This window comes from Dermacentor albipictus, chromosome 4, assembly GCF_038994185.2.
Source record: "Dermacentor albipictus isolate Rhodes 1998 colony chromosome 4, USDA_Dalb.pri_finalv2, whole genome shotgun sequence".
NCBI lineage: Eukaryota > Metazoa > Arthropoda > Arachnida > Ixodida > Ixodidae > Dermacentor > Dermacentor albipictus.
In genome coordinates this window covers 10,081,312-10,095,934 of record NC_091824.1, presented here as the reverse complement: position 1 = coordinate 10,095,934, position 14,623 = coordinate 10,081,312, and the positions used below count along the sequence as shown (strand labels likewise).

Sequence of the window (14,623 nt, the reverse complement as noted above, 5' to 3'; positions counted from 1 at the left end):
TACTTGCATAATGATCTCACTCGTGTAATGATTGCACCCCTGAATTTGTCGATTTTTTTTTTCTTTCCCATGTAATGCTCGCACCCCGAACTTGTTGCAGCAATATGTCATGTGCCAAGTCTAGCTAATGATGATCGCACTTACCATCTGTCGAATGACACGGCAACGACTCTTGAAGACATACCAAGCGGTCTGCACACACTAAACATTCTTAAGCAGATGCTCCATTTCATTCCTTTCATCACTTTCCACACTTCCATGACAAAAAAAAAAAGCTACAACCAAACTTGGCTTTATTATGTGTAGGCTTTATAATGGTTGTAGTAAACAACAAGAAAAAAAGGCGCCTTTCGATTCTTCTCGTCTGCACTCATAGGCACGCCACAAATCGCGAGCGACGGTAGTGTCCATGTTTACACTGATACGTTCGTAGTGTACCCTATTCATACGCCGACGCTTGTAACACAGCTAAGATATTTGCCCACCCTTAGCGGAAACATGCAGTATTAGGATAGTAGTGAAGACAAACGCCGCAGTTTCTGCAGCATGCCCGCCATGTGTTTCTATGTCACTGACAGCTAAGCGCGCCCAGCTCTCTTTCTGTCTCCTCAAAGTGGACATGGCTATGTTATTGCCCCAAGCTTGCAAATATTTACGATATCATTCATTACTGATCTTGAAGAAACTGTTTCAGTGCGCGTAATGTACTCGCAAGAAGAAACACAAATCTCGTTCGGCACGTTCAGCTTGCTGTGCAGGCCGCCATTTTTTTTTTTTTTTTGATGTCCCGCACTGTTCAGCGGCAGCATCCTGCTTGTTGACCTCTTGTTATCCTGCAGCAAAGGCAGCATGAAAAAAGAAAGTTTTTCTTTTGTGGCAAATTTAACCCACGTAGTGATCGCACCCCTGAATTTGCGTAAATTTTTTTTACAAGGAAGTGTGATGATTATGCGAGTAAATACGGTACATTCGTGTGGACAATGGGACCGCCGCCCTGAGGAGCCGAACGAAACTAGACACACATGATGTTTCAATGGCGCTGCAACCGCAGTATAGCTAAAAGAAAAAAAATTATACACAATTGCTTAGAACGCTGACAAAGAAAGGGCAGTATGCACGTAGACATGGCCAATGCGGGTCGGCCTTTCGGGCTAAGATCTCATTGTACGTCTGCTGCCCTTTCGAGAACAGGCTGCAGGTATTCCAGGATGCCTGGAAGGCGAAGGAGAAGTACGCCCCTGCACAGCGTTATCTCCTTCGGAGGTTCCAACGTGTGACTGTGAATGCGGTTGCTGTCGGCTGCTTGGGCACCTGGAATCCGGGGAATGATGATGATGAAGCAACATTTACTGGGCCCAAAATAAATCGGTGGTGCACGCGGCACCAGACGGGGTGGTTCCCTAGTTACGGGACCCATATGTTTCCAGCAGCTCCTGGCCCCTGTCCGTCAGTGCGAGCTCAATCGGTAGGGCGGGGCTGGATAACAAGGTCTCCCATCGCTCAAGGGGTTGGGGATTGGGGGTGTTGGTGGGAAGGGGAACGACCGTGTCATGTGCAGGCTCTGCAGTTGGCGATACTTGCAAACAATGAAGCACCTGGGCGTTAGTGACACGGTCAATGCTTCCACATGAATTTACAAAGCACACATAGGCATTTCTTAATCTGTTTATGAGAAGCGTTTACACCTTTACAGTTTTAGCCTTTTACATTGCTAACTCCACTAACTAGTATTTTTTTGCCATTTTGTTTAGCTTTTAGCATATACACCCATTTATCTAGTTTTTTCCTTGGTTTTTGTAACCCCATGTTTTGATCTTTGTATCCAGCATAATAAAAAATTCTGTTCCCACCCTTGTCCCTGGGACCTCTTTAGGTTACAGGTTGGACAAGGGTAGTTCAAGGGTGTGTTACAGGTCCCAGAACCCACCACCCGGTGTCCACAGGGGTATGTGCCATTGCACTTGGACCCTTTCTGAACAGAACCCTAGCCACAAACAGCATTGCTATAAAAGAACAGAAACACAAGACAGAGCAGGGACAGCTGCATATTTATTTTGCGATGAGCACCTTTACATTCTGAACCTGCCAGGAGTAGCATTTATTCGAATCAAGGCCTGCCCCGATTCTAAGCCGACCTCTGAATGTCCGAAGCCAGAAAAAATAAAAAAAACTTACCTCGAATGTAAGGCGAACAAACAAGTGCATAATGGTAATGGTAATGGTAATGGAACAAACAAGTGCATAATGGCTTTGGTAATGCATATTGAACAGGTGTACGGTAACAGTAATAAAAACAGGACAAAAGAAGACACACAGGGACACACATTGTTGGAAGTTAGCGCTGTGTGTGTCCCGGTGTGTCTTCTTTTGTCCTGTCTTTTAATTGCGCTACCGTACACCTATGCGAAAAAACAAGTGAGGACAGCGTTCACAAAATGAAAACAGCATTTATTTAATATGAACATGCCAAGCTTGTGTCCCCGCACCCACGCATGCACAGACAGTGCGACGTGGCTTGTACATGTGGAAATGCAGCGCGATCTCAGTGAACAGCTTCTCTCTGTTATTGCGTGCTTATCATACTTATCGCTGTAATCTCCTTGTTGCGGCACACGTAAAAAGCATCTCTCGTTGCCCCCTCCAACGACGGATGTTTTTCTCATAGATGCGGAAGTCCTGCCCGGCTTGGAACGTTTGACGATGGCTCTGTGGGTAGCACAACTTTTCGTTCATGGCATCAGCTGTTTGGTGCCATTACAACTCCATGCCGATACGACACAGGACAAAATGGTGACGCCGCTCATGTACTTCAATTGCCTACTGGCACTGGTAGTAGCGGCTGTGAAACTGGCTTTTCTATATGGTGCTAGTGATGCGCCATATTTATAATTTTCAATTACGAACTGCTTTTTAAAATCCTCAAGTCTAAGCTGGCCTAGAGTTTGGTATATGATTATTTGGAAAAAAAGCTATCGGCCTGGACTCAAATAAATGCGGTATGTCCCTGCCATGCACGAACACGGCCTGTGCAGCACAGCAAAGAAGACTCCAAGAGAGAAAAATGTGGCAAGCAATAACCTCCTGTCTTTGTCTGCTCACCATAGCAGGGGTACAAGCTTGCCAACCGATGGCAAACCCCCTCCATATATAATTGAGGTGAATTTCTGTAAAATTGCACTCTGCTGCCATCTGTCACCTCAACCCTGAGGAAAAAGAGCAAAGTTGGCCACGGAATATTTTGAGCCACATTCTTGGCCAATCACTTTTTGGAGACGCTTTCACATTGCCAAGATAGCACCAGACGCATTAGAGTCTACGAGCAAAAGCGTTCCTGGCACAGCGCCAAGCACACCGCCTTTTCACCATGCCAAGAACGCGCGCCCACGGATGCCAAAGCGTTCAGTGCTGGTCTTGCAAAAGTGAAAGTATTCTCGACTGTGATTGCCCAAGAATAACGCCCTTTGTCCTACCCTTTATCCTCCGGCTGGTGTGCTCCTGACAAGCATAAATATTGGTTTGTCGATCGGGTGTTATGAAACACTCAACTGGCAAGTGCACTGGTTTTTCTTTGTATTCATAGGGGCGCATATTTGGACCTTCAACTATGATTAATTACAGTTTACAGCGTTTGTATGTGGACGCCGCTTTTTAGTGGAACAGTTGAACGTATTCATGCACGCTTCTTGTGGGGTAGAGCTGATATTTTCTTTACCTTATACCCGCCGCGGTTGCTCAGTGGCTATGGTGTTAGGCTGCTGAGCACGAGGTCGTGGGATCGAATCCCGGCCACGGTGGCCGCATTTCGATGGGGGCGAAATGCGAAAACACCCGTGTACTTAGATTTAGGTGCACGTTAAAGAACCCCAGGTGGTCGAAATTTCCGGAGTTCTCCACTACGGCGTGCCTCATAATCAGAAAGTGGTTTTGGCACGTAAAACCCCATAATCTAATCTTCTTTACTTTATCTGCTCAGAGGTTTCGCCACCAATCTGTGTACTAACTGGAGGCTTCAATATTGCCAGAAGGCATCAAGGATGTATAGTGCGAGACTCTGCACAGATACTATTTAAGTGAAACAGCTGGGATGTTCAACAGATGGTTTCTGTGCTTCATACAAGAGTAATTGAAGCCTTTATTGTCACTTGAAAAGCTGTTAGTCTTTGTTGAGGTTCTGTCTAGTGTGTACTGATTGATCATGAGCATGTAACAATTTTGAGCTTTCCTTGAAGACAGTGCCTCTTGCCAACTTTCTTCTTTTGAGATAGTCACGAGAAAATGTAAGCTATCTCTGTGCATGTTAGTGGAAGCATCAGTGCATAGGTCTCCAACCAAGGACGGAACGTCAAGTGACTTAGGTGTCGTGAATCACGACAAAGTGCAAGCAGATTGTGGGTAAGGAAGGAAGGCTCAAGTCAATGCAGTGCCCTGTTGCTATCTTTTTGGTCTCTTTCAGACTCATCGAATAATTTGGGATGTTTCTCACTTTGAGCTTAAGCAGCAATATAAAGCTCTGGTCCAAGGCTTGGTGCACCCTGGTGTGGCAGAACAGTGTCTCCAATGTTCCTTTCTTGGCCTCGAGTATTGGTAATATGCTTCCTGTGGAAGAAAAGGCTTCTTTACATTGCTGATTGTGTTTTCGAGTGTGCACGTCTGGATTGATCAATGGGAGCAGTGCTACTGGTAGTACAGGAATCCATCTGAAAATGGGGAGCTTATTGAGCGATTGCTTCCCCTCTCCGTGAATGCAGACATTAAGGAGCATGCCCGCCACATCGAGAAGGCAGTGACCAGCAAGGAGCCGCGTTTCATCCTGCGCATCCTGCGAGCTCTGATGCCCACCCGCAAGCGGCTCAATGACCGAGTGCTGCGCAAGATCGTCACTGGCTTTTTCACCCACTCCAGCCAGGACAGGGATTCCCTGCTTGGATGCCTCGAGGAGGTGCGCCCTCATTTTATTCACTACCCTTAACCTCATTTAATTTGACTTTTCGGTTAATTCGATCCAGACTGAAGGTCCTGGCCAGCATTGGTGCATTTCTATAGACCCAAACTTTCAATATTTAAATCCTAAATTTGGCTTGCACTGGATAATTTGCACTTTACCAGCTAGCACTTGTGTGTCTGACCCCTAAGGGGAACCCAATGGTGACTCCTTTAATGGCAGCATCTGACTTGGCAGAGCTTAGGGGACAGGGAATCATTGGAATGCACATCAATTTTTGAAGCGAGCAAAGTGTGCTACTGCAAGGTCCCTGCAAAAGGACTTGTCGAACACTGCCTGAAAGTTTGAAAGAAACAACCCCCCCTCCCCGTGTTGGCGCAAATAAAGTGTCCCGATTTTTTATCTCGCCAGGTTGGTAGGTATGTATTGGTTGCACCTTGGATAAAAACCTAGGTGATCAAAATTAATTCAAAGGTGTGCCTCATAATGAGATCATTGTTTTGTCATGAAAGCCCGCAGAATTTAATTCATTTTACATTTCCTGGCAAGATCTTTACTCGCATGTAGAAAGAGCTGTTATGAACACTATCCTCTACGTCATGTGCTACATGTGCACATGACCTCGCACACATTCCACTGTTATTAATGAGGGCTTGTGCCTAGAAGGAACAGCCGAGAAGACAAATGCCGAGAAAAATGTTTGTAGCGCTAGTACACGGGGCAGGAAAGAAAGAGTACACTATTTACGATGGCATTTAAGATTTTCCAAGCCTGCCTATTGAAACTGCATACAGATATAACGGAAAATTATTGTAAGCGGGCCCACACGAAGTTCCGAAACACGGAAGCGCAACCAAACTGGGCGCATGGCAGCGTAGCCCTCACTGCAGTCCGACTGCGGTGAAAGGTTCAACCGCTGAGACGAGCGAGCGCTGTGCGTGGATTTCAGAAGCCATGGGGAAAGTCTCTAGCTTTCAACGATGCTAACGTAACCTTGGTTTTGAAGCACGTCTCCAGCTTGCTTTGGGGCAAAGCAGTACGGTGGCTTTGGCCTCAGATCTCTGAGGTCACGATGGTGGCACACTATTGTGGATTTCTCTGTGCAGCACCTTGATGGTGGCACTGCAGGCAGTCTTGGAAGCTGTGGTAGCGGCGCTCGTGTTTTTGCACAGTTCCCTTGTGGCACTGTGTGCACTACATGATGTGTGCCATTCAAATGGTTTGGCCCAGTTACAGGGTGCTTCACGTAACTTCAACCAAACATTAAAAATGTGCAAGTGCCACGTAGCTGGACCAAACCAAGGTAATGTTGTTTGCCATCACTTGGAGATACTCAGATTGTCTTTTTGCATTCCGTCTGATTAGATAAATAATCAACTTCTCCGATATTATAATTAGATAAAAATTGTAACTGAGAAAATTGCAGGGCGACATGAAAAACTCCTGATACAGCTTCCTGTTGCTTGATAAGTGCAACATAAGTGTTTTTTCGAGCATGAAAGAAGCTGCGAATACATGCAAAATTGCCATGCAACTAGCCACTCCAGGCGCTGTGTCTATAGTCCGATTGTCCCCGAGCCAAGCGCGCACCCATTTCTGTGTGCCCAAAGCAGCAGACTAACATAGAGATAACATCAAAGCTCCTAAACATATAACATGCACCCTATTTTTTTAGCAAGAAAAATGGTCAAGGGTCTATTATTATTTGCAAAGTGGTGGCTGGTGCTTTAAACTCAGCTTCGCCGCAATACATCAATGTTATGCGGTAAAGTATGCGCCTGTCCTAAAAGCGGTTTTCGTTTGGTACAGTGCATACCACTTATAATGATGAGTCGTCTTAAGAGCATCGACTTGTGCACTAGGGCTATGAGAAACAGAAAAAAAACATATGTTGTTCACCGCATATCTGATATTATGATCAAAATTTGGTCTTCTGGACAGCATTTTTCGTGGAGAATAATCGTGATGTTTCCATTGCTAAGTTCCTCGTGAACCATGCCGAGACGGGGTGAAAAGCTTGCCTATGGGAGTTCGTATCTGCCGCCATTACCATGCATCCCGTCCCGCCTGTGTGCCGATTGCGAAATCCACGAAGAGCATCGCGAGTTAGCGCAGCGCGCCGTAAGATGGCGCCTGCTGCTTTACATCCACGTTGCCCATGATCGTGCCTCACGCCTCCAGAGAAAAACAAAAGTGAAAGGCAGTGTGGTGCCCACCCTTTCTACAATATCCCTCTCTCTTTCTCAGCAAGTGTGTAAACGCACTGCAGAAGCAGCCATAAAGCAGCGGACAGTAAAGTTAGTAGAAGATGGCACCAGCAAAATGTAATGCTGTGTCACTTGGGATGAAGCTGCAAATTTTGCAAGAATCAAATCAGTTCGAGCTTGCGCAGGTGATGAAATTGACTATTCTGATAACAGGGAGTGCCGCTATAATGAAGTCTGGAACCAGTGATCGTTCCGATCAATGAAAAAAGGCTTTTTCATGTGAAGAAACTTGGGCAAAAAATATTGTTGCTGCTGCACACGTAGCTTAGCAATTTTCACTGCGAGCTTTCACATGCGTCGACAACGGCAAGATTTCCATCGGAGTGATGCCGAAGGTTGCTCTGAATGTATTCACGTCTCTATTGGTACAATGAAACAACATGGAAACTGTGCATATGTTTGATTTTTTTTATCTGGTATTTAAAAATAAGTAGCATGCTTTGGGATTTTTAATAGTGTTGTACCCTTACAATTGCTTAGTCCACGACTGCGGAGATGCTGCACAAGACGTTGAGAAATAGACGGCAGCAGAAAGATCCCTACTTAGATGCCATGTGCCGCTGTCACGGCCAACTTAGCGGAACTCAGTCGCAGGACCTATGACGGTCACAGAGCGACGGAAATCGCTTTGTTGCCAGCTAAAACTCGCGCCTTGTAAATCAGCCTACGGACAGCGGTGTTGTGCGACAGGGGCGACTACAGCAGGCAGTGACGACAGGATTGACAATGACCCATCTTTGACATCAAGCCTGATGCTTACACAAAGTGCACTTTCGTCGATTGAGCCACACAATAAAACACGGTATTGCCGGTATTAGCGGAAACTCCTTTGTCTCCAGCGAGACCTAAGAAACCTATAAAAACGCCTGGTCCTGGGCCGGCACAGGAATCAAAGGGGCCTCGCACCATAGGCGCGAAAGACAGAAAAGAGCACTGCCAGCACGTCGCTGTGGAAAGATGGCTCCCTGCAACGTGCCGCTAGGAAAAGTTGTCGTGGCTGCTTGCTCTCGAAATAACCAGTAGTAGGCCCACTCTTGAGAGCTCTGGCAATCTCCGTCGGCTTGGGCCTCTGATAAGTGCCGTTCGGCATAGCAGGACTGCACACGAGCACTAGGCATTGCTCTGCGGCTTAGTGTTTGGAAGAGAATCACACGATGTATGTGCTTGCCGTAAATACAAAGGCACCGTAGACGAGCTCAAGTCCAAGACTCTAAAAAAGGGGTTGGATAAACAAGCGGAAAACCCGTACGTACCTAGTGCTGTCCTGGAGAGATCTCACTGGCTCTGGTGGGCACGGCGACTGTCCCCGGCAGCACTAGTGCTACGGCCATAAACCAGTCCGTGGCGAAAGTCGCCACCGACAATGCTCACGAGTGGAAAGAGAGGCGTAGGAATGACAGTGCCCGCACGAAGGTGCCGAGGCATTCCTCAATTACCACAAACTTTAGCCAGCGGAATTTGATCGGCTTCAATGAGGTAAGTGAAGTGCTCTCTCTCAAAGGGGCACAAGCGGCACCCGATGCAGTCGGCAGCTTTCTTGTAGCAACATGACTTTATCCTGTGCTACAGCAGGCTAAAGAACAGCGTTATGGCAGACGCACTGTCGTGCGCCTGTTATGCCAGGAAGAGTAACGTAAGGTTTGTTCGATTCAGAAAAGGCGCCTGGCACCAGAAAGAAATACCGTGTAATGCTGAATATAGGTCGAGGCGGAATATAGGTCGACTAGCTTACATTAAAGCAAAGAAGTCAACATAAAAATTATAAGGCACAAAACTTCGTTTTATTTAGTGGTGCCGCCAGACTCGTCACCTGCTCATTTGTTTGAGGAGTTGCTAATGCAACACTTCTTGAATGCCCGCACCACCATATCGTCGGGCAGCGAGCGCCAAGCCTGCGACACCCATGTGGCCACAGTGGCGAGAGGCAGCCTGCGCAGCCGGCCGGTTGGGGTCGTCGGGTTGTCGCCGGCCATCCACTGATTATATTGTTCACAGACGCGGTCTTTAAAGGGCTTGTTGAGGACGACGTGCAGTGGCTGAAGTGTTGACGTCATGCCTTCCGGAATGACGGCGAGTTCCGTCCTCCCGTCGTGGAGTGCCTGCTTCACACCTGTGGTCAAGTGTCCGCGAAAGGCATCCAAGACGAGCATACTCAGACACCGCAGGAGTGCACCAGGTCGCCGATTCCAGACAGTCTTAATCCAATTGAGCATGAGAGCCTCGTCCATATAGCCCTTTTCATTCACGCGAACGACATCCCGCGGGAAAGCCTCTTTCGGCAGCGTCTTTCTCTTGAATATTATGTGTGGGGGCAGCTTTCTGCCGTCTGCAGTACACGCGAGCATCACCGTGAAGCGCGAATGCTCGTTCCCCGTAGAAAGAAGCTTGACTTCTTTTGCGCCGCGTTCGCACACCGTGGTGGGCGACAGCATGTCGAACCACACCGGCATTTCATCTGCATTGCCGATCTGTCCCAACATGTAGCCATGCTGCTGCCGGAGACGGATAACATAGCGCTGGAATTCGACCATCTTGTCCTCGTATGCCTCTGGCAGCTTCTGGCAGATTGATGCGTGCCGTCGAAGTGCGAATCCCTTGCGTCGCATGGAGCGACGAACCCAATAAATATAGCCCTTGAATTGTTCCTTGGGCAGTCCGGATTCTCGGGCGATCTCAATAGCTTTGATGCGGATGAGTTCTGCTGTCACTGGCAAAGATCTGGCACGATGCTCGTGGACGAAATCCGCCACCCTGTCTTCGAGCTCCGGGTGCACCGCGCTGTAGAATAAAGGACCGTGTGGCGCCCGCGAGTTGGGGTTGGGCCACGTCGGTCACCAAGGAGGTGATAACGATGCGGATGCTGAAAGGTCTGCGCTCTTACATGTTGCCAGACGACTATTCAAGTTGTGCCAAGGGCCGGTATAAAAGTCGAGGGGTCAACTTTTAGTAATATTTTTTGGAAAAAACCTCGACCTATATCCTGCGCTATACGGTAGGTGTAGGTGGTAGGTGTAGGTGTAGGTGGTAGGCGGTAGGTGTAGGTTCTGCCCTACGTGCTGACACGTAGGGCAGAAGTTCTCGGCACCTTATATGAGGTTTTAATATGGAACCTGTCGGCAGCGCCGCTGCTACAATGTCAATTGAATGTATCAATTGACATTGTATCTCCAAAAATCAATCTCCCAAAAAAAATCTGAATTTTGAATTGCGCACGTCTTTCATTACAATAGCTTAACTGCAAGCACTAAAGTTTGGCGTTCCATGCTGCGAAGCAGTTCCTCGATGTAAAGCATAGCGAAATGTTACTTGTCTTGCAGTAAACTGTTGTTTTCTGCTTGGTTTTCCTGTCGTAGCATTTCTTGCAGTTTCTATAAGTTGTGGGGATGCGCGACTCTCACGCGTCCCCTGATATGTTGTTTTCCTGCATAGCTCCCCTCTCCTGTAATTCGCCTTCGCTGTGCAGCCTGATGCCCGCGGCAGTTGGTCTGGTTGAAGTGCAGTACAAGAGCGCGAGTGTTGCGCTGCTAACACCGCCTAATGGCGGGGTGACTTGGCGCGGAAAGAAGGCGTCTAGACATCCATGCTTCCTCTTTGGCTCAAGGTCGGCAAGCAGTGCGGACGTTGCGCGCGTGCGCCGATCCATGCTTCTTCACGAGACCGTCTCGCGAGGGCTTGTTCGAGCGTGCCACCGTTCGCGTGACCGTACGCGCGAAGCACCAGGCGTTGCGATCCAGCATGGGGCGAACATATTCGCTCGCTATCCGGCTGCGGTGAGTCGGACTTCTGCATTTTGTCGCGCTCCCATCGGCATGTCTTGGGGATAACAACTCGGCTAGCAAGGATTGATCTATGAAAGGTGCAATAAATGCCCTTGTGATTGTTTACACTACTGTGTTGTTCCTGTGTCCCAAGAGCACAGGTTAGAACCCCACAAAGTCTCCATCTTGGCATGCTTTGAAGCACTCCAAACAACAACAGAGATGGGCTGAAGCAAACAGGGAAACTAGCCAGGCTGCGGCCACCGATGTTCTGGGCTGGTTTGCGTCACTCTTAGTCCAATGAAAGGGCAGCATCCTCAGACTCACTGCTGCTCGATCCATCGATAAAATCGGCTGCAGTGAAATCACGAGATATGCAATCTGTTGAAGCGTGCACGTACACTGCTTTCAGAGGTGGCTATTTTTTGCTTTTTACTTCGACGACCGCGAAACTTCAAAGCGCTATTAATAATCATCTCCAAGCAGGAAAAAAGGCTAACTGCTAAGGAAACAAAAAGGCCGTTATCCTTCCTATCCGAAGGTGCAGTGCATCCGTGAGCTGTATGGAAGGTCACGAAAGCGGTGTTTCAAACCATCAATAGCGGCTAACAATGCCCAATGGGCACGGTAGGGAAAAAGTTAATTTCTTTGGGTTATTTAGGTACTCCGAACAGTATGTATAGAATTGCTGATACATTCGATGTGTCCAAGTCATCAGTGTCTCTGTGCCTCAAAAGGGTTCTGAACTTCTTGTTCAATATCAGTGAAGAGGTGATTGCTTGGCCTAGCGATCAAAAGCGGGCGAATGTCAAAGCACGCTTTCTTGCTAGAAGCAATGGTAAAGGACCAAAAAACACTAAGGTGTGTTGAAGGCTGCCACATTGAAATCCCTCGCCAGAAAGTGTGCCGTGTGTCCTACTACAGTCGAACCTCGATATATCGAACAGCGCGGTGATCGCAAAATAGTTCGATATAGCCAGAATTATATATATAAAATCACGTAGAAAACGCGTCAAAAACTAGCGCAAATCAATCAATGAACCAATTGTGGCGCAATAGAAACTCACATGAAGCTTCAAACAAAGTATTTATTTAGTTCGCTGAAAGTACTGAAGCAGCGTAGCCTGCTTCATATTGGCAACCGCGTGCTTGACCACGGCGTCCTCAACATAGTCCAGTGCCTTCTATTGCGCCGCAGTAGCGGCGTACAACGGCCAAAGCAGCTACAGCCTCAGTTGCAGTCGGGAGCGGGGCAACATCAGCGCTTGCTGGATCAGCCTCGGCAGCGTCTTCGTTTGGCCGCTCAGCAGTCACTTCTGCCGCGATCTCCACGTCTGTTAACTCCGCCACTGTTCCGGTGCTATCGTCACCGCCAACGAAGTCCGCAATGCACATGCTGTGTGGCTCAGCACCGACAAAGCGCTCCAACTGGCGCACGGTGGAGGCAAGCCTCGCCGTGCGCGCGTGATCGAGGCGGCCGTGCTGGCTTCAAGCCGCCGCGTGTGTATGCCGCTACGTTCAAATGGCGCCCTCGGCGCAACCGATGTGGGCAGCTGTCGTACGCAGCAGTCTGGAACGCCAATCGCGCCGCCGCTATCTTCGAGAGTGTTGCGGGAAAGCTCGCCTCCTGTCAACAGAGCGCACTTGGTCTGGGGCGGCGGAGTTCGATATATCCATTTTACATCCGGCACTGTTCGAAATAAAGAATTAAAAATGCATGTGATTTTCCATGCGATATAGAAATTGTTCGATATACGCAATACTTCGATATATCTGTGTTCGATATATCGAGGTTTGACTGTATATAACAGGGAAAAATTCCCTTCAATCATTCTGCAAGGAATCTGGTTCAAGCAGCCGTTGCATCGACATTTTCGTTGGCTATCCTGGTTGCGCGCACGACGCGCGCATGCTGAAAGCCCCATCTATGGTGGAGCAGAGACCAAGTGCGTTGACTGATGCCCTCATATAAGGATAATAGGGTAATGTCTATAAGTCGAATTTCAACAAAATACACAGCCAACAACATGTGGCAATGGAGCATACATTTGCCATTCTGAAACAGCGTTTCAGGACACTCTATATTGTAGATGCAGACTCAATTGACCAGTGTTCTACTTGGAGCATGCATGTTACATAACCTGTGTACCAGTTATTGACAATTTAAGTGACTGCGAGGACTCCCCGAGGGAGGACAACATCAAAAATTAAAATGATGGAGCCATCTCAAGCACTGCAGTTATTTAGCAGATGTGGGAGCAGATTAGTTATTAAGCAGATGTGTGTGACACAAGAGTATTGCTGAAATGCAATGGTGGGAGTTTACTGCTGCAGTTTCCACTTTTCTCGAGAATGCAAACTTTGTTTTCTGGGTTATTCCGTTCCCAGTAATTTTATTTTGCATGCTTTGCCCTGTTCCCAGCTTTATACCTTCTGTTTTGTGTGTTGGTTGTATAAATACCAAAAAACAAAATTTGATGAAAACAAGCTGTTTGTTTCTTGCTCATATGTGCTCGCAAAGTGCTCCAGAAGGGCCATTTTTTTTTTGTGTGTGCCGAGGTGCCCTATCTTTTTTTATTCAGTCAAGCTTTTGTAGGAGCAGCTGTGAGGGGGCAAGTCCTTGAGTTTGCGCAGCTCTGCCTGCGTGCTTTCTGCACTTTTGGTTTGGCTGGGTGACACTTCTGGGGCCGGCATTAATGCAGAAAGTTGGGCTAGTTGGGAGAGCAGTTGGTGTGACATTGCTACTAGTGCGAGCAAGACTAATGGAAAAGTCCTGTCTGCCTTTCTCCAGAAGTTTGGTCCCACGTTTATTGCGTTAATTTATTTCGTGCTAGTAAATACGTCACAGCAACTGCATAGTAGTTGCCTGGGATTCCCTGCAACAAATGTATTGTAGGTTAGTAGAACTTTACACTTCTTTACAGAGAGAGGCTTGCCTGGCAGCATGCCTAGCATATTGCTCCAGATTGGTATGATGAAAAATGAAATCTGCACAGCGCATGACAGATACACAACACACACCACAGCAATCGACAGACTAAAGTATACCAATGAGACCAATGCGTTGTGCCTTCATTGGCATAAGACACTCGGGCAGTGTTAGTCCATGGACCAAGAATGTGGTAGCTGAAGAGATGGCAGTCACTGATTAATGTTCAGTGTGGGCATTGAGGCTATGCTTTCTGAAATAAATAGCCTGTAAGCACAGGTTAAGTGGGCTGTATCTTCATGTACATTGCACACGTGGCACCAGTGGTAACCATATTCATTCAATTTTAAATAGGAAATGTTTTTTACTTGTGACATTTAGCCGAATGCAGTGTAAGCATGCGCGATAGTGCCTTCGAAGGCCACATGGCATGCTAAACTAGCTCTTAGGATCGCAAGTACATATAGGTCTGTACTAGCTTCTGTTCCCCGAGTCAACAGAACACAGTCCATGCAGACAACACACCGGATGCAACACAAAACATAAGTGTTGCCACCTTTATGTCGCCACACTCGCCTCTCCCTGTCATCTACCACCATTCTGTGACCCTGTGCATACCATATTTTTCTGCGTATAACCTGCCACCGTGTATAACCTGCACCCCCAATTACAACATCCGTGAAAGAAAAAAAAAATTATCCGCATGTATAGCCCGCGGAAATAGCTG

The 14,623-nt window shown here is 47.5% G+C and overlaps 1 protein-coding gene across 2 annotated transcripts in view; it reads left to right on the top strand.

The window, feature by feature from the left end:
* The window catches only part of Rpn3 (regulatory particle non-ATPase 3), a 127,932-nt gene that overhangs the window by 12,087 nt on the left and 101,222 nt on the right, over window positions 1-14,623 (top strand). For both annotated transcript variants that reach the window (XM_065442454.1, XM_065442453.2), the window contains exon 3: window positions 4,749-4,939. In XM_065442454.1, the coding sequence (XP_065298526.1) occupies window positions 4,749-4,939 (191 nt within the window). The remainder of the gene's footprint in view (window positions 1-4,748; window positions 4,940-14,623) is intronic.